Raw genomic sequence first — 6,000 nt, forward strand, 5'->3', positions numbered from 1 at the left:
CTCTTTCACTTGGCAAAGTGATATGTTGTTAAAAATACAAAGAACTGGTCAGAAGGGTTTGTGGGCTCTGTAGTAGCTCTGCGGCACGTTGATTCCCCGCTGTGTCCCTTTGCAGTACTCTAGGAAGAATCATCAAAGTGACTCAGGAAGTGATCGACTACCGGCGGTGGATCAAGGAAAAGTGGGGCGGCAAGGCCCCCCCGGCGCCCGAGCTTGGTGAGTGCCCATCTGGTCATTACTCCTGACCTTCTGACACCTTGACGTGGTAGCGTCTCTTTGTCCCTCAATGCTAATCCTTCACACTAAGGAAACACTGCATTTTCTCTAAGAGTTTACAGCTGGGAGATTTAGGCCAGTGGGAGTACAACGCATGCCACACGTGGACTTTAATGTTTCTTCTAGTAATTACATGAAAAATGCGAAGAGAAACTCAGGCGAAATTCATTTTAATGTATTTTATTCAATTTAGTGTTCAAAATAGTAACATTTCACCATGTAATCAGCATAAACAAGTTTGGAGAGATTTTGCCCCCATTCTGGCGCTGGGCCTTTGAGACCACAGGTCCTTGCAGCACATCCTGCCCTAGTTTCCCCAGAAACGTGCACTGGGTTTACATTTTGTTAAGATTTACAGTTGAAAACTGTTGACGTATCCAGGTTGTTCTAGGCACATTTGAAGGTTTTCCAATAACTGAAACAAATATAATTTTAAAAATTGAGTAAAATTAGAAGTTCAGTTTGTCAGTCTGGCTAGCAGCATGTCTAGTCAGTGGCAGCTGTGGCTGGAGGCTGTCCGGTGGGGTGTGCACATCCGTCCTACGGTAAGGGACTCAGCCAGGCTGTTTTCCCCACAGATAACAGGATCAAGATAAAAGAGCGAATCAGTGCATGTGATGGGGATCAGCCGCAGCGCCGAGACCCAGAGTCCCCCTACAGCCAGCGCCTGACCCTGTCTCTGCCCAGCCCCCAGCTGCTCTCGTCTGGCTCCTCTGCCTCCTCTGTGTCTTCGCTTTCTGGAAGTGACATTGTGAGTGTGCGTGCTGGGGAAACATCCGTGGTGGGTGTTGAACCTCTACTGATGTGCTCATTTCTCTCCCTTCCGTGTGTGTGGGGGGCACCCCAAGACTGCACCGAGGGGTCCCTGCTGTGCCTCGAGTGTCAGCTGGCAGTCAGGGACTCCGTCCCTGGAGCCTGGGAGCAGCTGTGCCGCTCACGGTACAGCCGTGGGAGACTTCCTTGGATAGTTGTTGTAAACGCTTGTTTGGGGCTGAAACATTGAAGTGAGGGGTCTGTCCTGTGTCACTTGAACGTTCTTGGGTTTTGGGAGGACTTGAAGCAGCAGATATGGCCGCGTGCTCGTGACCACACTGCAGACACTGCTTTCCTAACTGAGAAGCAGTGCGCCTCTGTGCAGCTCTCCCTCTTATTGTTTCCACTCACAGGATTCTGACACACCGCCCTGCACAACGCCCAACGTTTACCAGTTCAGTCTACAGGCGCCAACTCCTCTGCTGGCCAGCTTACCCACCGCCTTGCCCATGCCGAGTGGCAAACCTCAGTCCGCTACTTCCAGAACGTTGGTCATGACAACTAACACTCAGGTACATGGCTGGCTGGCCCCCCCTCCTGGAGATGGGCCCCTGGGAGCCACGTCTGAGCTGTGACAGCTGCTCCAGGAGTAGCCGATACTTTGGATTAGAAATAGATCTTTGGAAATCTTTTGAAGGTACATTTCTGTCTTGCAGGACATGCTTGTCCTTTTTTTGGGCCTGTAGCATGTAATTCCTGTCATTCTGTAAAAGACCGTGTCCCCGAGGTCCTCCCTGCCCAGTGAGGGTCTCTGAGCTCACGAGCTTTAGACAAAGTCCAGGGTGAGCATCTGACCCCAGTGTGACATGTCCAGGACAGGCTGAAGATCAAATGCTGGTGCCCTGGTCTCATAGGTCACTTTGCTAACAGCCAGTGAGATTAAAGCTAAGATTGCTCATATTTTAAGCCAAGGCTCAAGGCCCACTTTCTCATTTTATTTCTAAACTGCAAGCTTGACTTTCTAGTGTAGTAACTAAGGAAACGCCCACCATACAGCATCATGGGCGCTCTCTCCCATGAAGCTCACCAAGAGATGAAATGCCTTGCTCCGGATGAAATGGGCACTGAGAGCTGGGGACACCAGGGGGCTCTTTCTGGTGCTGCGGTGCCTGGGGGGAGCCAAGCCCCCACCGAGGAGAGGTCCTGTGTGCTACAGCCCCAGCGGGGTCTTAGGTAAAGCGTAAGGAAGGCTCCCTGCATGTGCTCTATAGCCCCTGTTGCCCTGCAGCTGCTTGGTCAGCCCCCCTGGAGCACCATCTGGGAGACCCCAGCTCCTGTGGTATCACTGCTCTCAGAGCGGGGGCCACAGTTAGTCTCCTAGATGTGAGCAGTGCGGTTCTTGGGGGCCTGAGAGGGATTTACACCGGCGCCCGTGTGCCAGTGGGCACCGTGATGCAGAGATAGACGTCGTCCAGGACCGGAGGGGCAGAGGAAGCAGGGTTACCAGCCTTATCCCGCATCTCTCCACGGGCCTGTGTTGTGGTGTGGGGGTGGGGGAGTGGGAGGGGGGTGGTGGCCACGCTTCTGTTCTTTCCAGAGATCGAGGGATGAGTGTTAGTCTCAGGACTGATTTATTGAGTTGTTGCTTGGTCTTCAATGAATAATGACACTTTATGACTTGGTTACTTTCTATTGTAATTGCTGTTTGAGAACGTAGAATGTTTCTGATGCAAAACAGAATCCTGTGGGGTTGTAGTAAAATGCAAACTAACTGAAAGCAGTGCCCTCCGTTGGCGGGCTTGGCGTGGGGACTGTTGACCTCTGTCCACTCGATGTCTCACTGACGTCTCTGGTCGTTCTGTTCCTAGACCAGGTTTACAATACCTCCGCCGACCCTAGGAGTGGCCCCCGTCCCTTGCAGACAAGTCAGTGTTGAAGGGACTCCAGCGTTGAAAGCCGTTCACCACATGTCTTCCCCGGCCATTCCGTCCGCCTCCCCCAATCCTCTTTCCAGCCCTCACCTGTACCACAAGGTAGGCCTCCCCCCACCTGGGCTCCCCGCACTCTCCGCCAGGCACAGGGCTCCGCAGAGATGTGTTTTGAAATGGAATTTGTTTTCTCATCATTTAGCTTCATTTTTGCTTTTCTTTGTGGTGCATCGTGTTCAAAAGTGTTATTTTAAATGTCCTACGGTTTAGTATCACTCTTCATTTTTCCATTGAACTTGTTAGCATAAAACTAAAGTTCAAAATAAGGTTCAAAGTGAAGAATATTTTGTTTTCCCATTTATCTATTGAATTAATTTATATGCCAGCTACCTTGGTTTTCAAGAAGCAAATGATACCATCAGGAACAAATGCTGGTGTGACCCGGTGCGCAGTGTCACTGGGCCTGTGGGGTTTCACCCCCCTCCCCCTTCTCTGGGGCGCTGTGGGGCAGAGGGTGGCGAGGCCTGCTGCCGGGGCCTGCACCTGGGGTCCCCACGAATGCACTTGCCTGCTCCCTTGTGGCTTCTCTAAGTCCAGATTCTGCACAGGAGAAGCTGTTCTGTAGGAGGAAAACAGGTTGTTACTCATTTCCTGTGCTCTCGAAGGGTCCGAGTATTTCCGAGAACTGTGATGGACCATGCAGGTTCTGAGGGCACATGTTTTCCCTCAGGTGCTGATGGTATCGGGGACTCTGACCTCCAGTACTTCAGACGGTTCCTATGTTATTTATCTGATTGTTTTTTGCCAGTAAATTTTTAATGCTTAAGGGTTGGCTCTTTGAAGCTATGTCATTAAGTCCTACTGTTACTCTTATTTGGAGCTAAGTAATAGAACGTTCCTCCTCGGATCTACCCCTCCTGTCACCATGGGGTTTTCAGTGCCCTGCCAGGCATATCACGCCGGCCTGCTGGAAACACTCAGGGGGAGGTGATGACTTTGCAAACAGGAGCTCGAGCACCAGCCTGCTGGACGTTGGAATTCCTGCAGGTGTTTCCAGAACATCAGAGCTGAGGTGGGGGAAAGAAAACAAGGGCCCGTCTTAGTTCTGTGGACTCATAGGACCAGTTAGAAGTATGATGCTCACGTCTGCGGATGTGTGCATGTGTGCTTTGATCCAGGTGTACGGCCTCTACCTCGGTGGGTCACTGAGTGGGCAGGGTACTTGCCATGTCACGCGTGGTGGCCGCCGTGACCTGTAAGCATGGCTTGCTCTGAGCTCCTTCACATTAAATGTCATGTGGATGCTGCACTTGCATTGGGGATGGGACCACTTTGTGTGAGCCCTGGGCAGCCTCTGTACACAGTTCCTGTCCACAGGCCGGGCCTTGTCTCCAGGGAGGAGGGCAGGGACGTAACTCAGGGACACCGAGGCTCGCTGCCCAGCGGTGGGGGCGGGGTGGTGGTGGGGGACCCACCAGCGTCTCCAGTGCCACCTCCAGCATCGCTGTCCCTCTCTGTCTCTCTAGCAGCACAGCGGCATGAAGTTGTCCATGAAAGGCTCGCACAACCACAGCCAGGGGGGCACGTACGGCTCTGTTGGCAGCGGAGGCGTGCGGCCCCCGGTGGGCAACCGTGGACACCACCAGTACAACCGCACCGGCTGGAGGAGGAAAAAACACACACACACGAGGGACAGCCTGCCCGTCAGTCTGAGCAGATAATGGCCCCTGAGGGCGCCGCCCGGCCCCCCGCTCTTCCACAGACTAGCGCCCCGCCGGGACCTGAGACCAGCATCCAGCACGTGGGCCCGGGCCCCGGGGGCCGCCCGCCGCTGATCACTCTGCATGTTCCTTGTGTGGTGGTCACGTCCATCTTAAAGAACAGCTCCTTGTGCTCATCTGTGAAGCCTTATTAAACATGGACGCAGTTTTCTGCCTTCCCGGATCCTTCCTCCGTGCCCGGTCAGCTCTGGACCGGGAACCGCAGGGATGGGACGCAGGCCTCGGCGCTTCTCAGCAGCCAGTCTGGTTCCTTCGCGGTTTGGGTGTTTTCGTGTCACGTCCGCCAGAGCAACAGAGATCAGCCCCCGTTCTCGTTCCTTCCCCAGCGGGTAGGGTTGGGAGGTCGCCATTGTGTCACTGCCCTCACGTTTTGTTTCAGATTTCAGAACTGTTTTTCTATGTAAATATTGAAAACTTATGGTTTGTGCAATATCAGATATTTTTATTTAATTCATATTTTCACATAAGTTATATTTAAGGGAGGAGGTTTTTTAAACAAGCTTAGATCCTTTCCCGAGTCGCATTTTCTAAGTTGGGTTCATCGTGTCGGCTGGTTGAGGAGCACCGCTACCAACACCGTGAGTGACGGGCTCGGGGTTTATTTTTGTGTTTTTCCTGTGGTCAGACACAAGGCCTCCGAGTTCGTGGCGGGGGGGGCGGGCGGGTGGGCGGGCGGGGGGCGCTTCCTTGCAGGGGGCTCGGCTCCCCGGCCTTCTGGCCAGCTGCCCGCGGCCCTGCCGGCCGGCCTGTCTGCTGTCTCGCTCTGACCGCAGAGCTTTCACGTTTTGGTTTTCGGTTCTTTTAAAGTAGACAACAAATCCAGCGTTTAAAGTGCCAGAAGTATAACTTTCTAAGGGGACGAAGGGTTGTCGCATTATAAAATCTTAAAAAAAACAAAAAACAAAAAACAAAAATGTGAAGTTGAAGTGCTCAGTCCGTGTCAGTCACAGAGCCTGTTGTACGGACGAGGCCGGTGAGTACCCGTCCGGACAAGGGCGCCCAGATTTAGGAATGTGGAGAAAGGAATTATGTTGATTCCGTTGAGGAATCTGTATAGCAGTATGTGTTCGTTCTGTTAAGAGCAAATCTACGAGAAGTACTTCAGCTGCTCATTGCACCGGGGGGAGTATTTTTACCGTATGGCAGGAGAGCACAGCCCAGGGATGGGCCGGGGCAGCTGGCGCCCGACCGCAGAGGCGTACAGGAATACTATGCAAGTGTAGTCCGCCATGACAACCACTGTCTTTGTTACCTTTTTTTGA

General features: G+C 52.9%; 1 protein-coding gene across 4 annotated transcripts in view; it reads left to right on the forward strand.

Moving 5' to 3' along the window:
- The window catches only part of TENT4A (terminal nucleotidyltransferase 4A), a 42,269-nt gene extending 37,077 nt beyond the window's left edge, over nt 1-5,192 (forward strand). Inside the window, exons 9-13 of one of the 4 annotated variants that reach the window (XM_072752682.1) lie at nt 116-216; nt 855-1,033; nt 1,443-1,601; nt 2,898-3,062; nt 4,487-5,192. In XM_072752682.1, the coding sequence (XP_072608783.1) occupies nt 116-216; nt 855-1,033; nt 1,443-1,601; nt 2,898-3,062; nt 4,487-4,678 (796 nt within the window). In that variant the 3' untranslated portion in view covers nt 4,679-5,192. Of the gene's footprint in view, nt 1-115; nt 217-854; nt 1,034-1,442; nt 1,602-2,897; nt 3,063-4,483 lie in introns of all 4 variants that reach the window. The other 3 variants (XM_072752681.1, XM_072752684.1, XM_072752683.1) reach the window with 3 other exon arrangements.
- Nucleotides 5,193-6,000: the final 808 nt, after the last annotated feature.

Source organism: Vulpes vulpes, chromosome 3 (assembly GCF_048418805.1).
Source record: "Vulpes vulpes isolate BD-2025 chromosome 3, VulVul3, whole genome shotgun sequence".
Lineage (NCBI taxonomy): Eukaryota > Metazoa > Chordata > Mammalia > Carnivora > Canidae > Vulpes > Vulpes vulpes.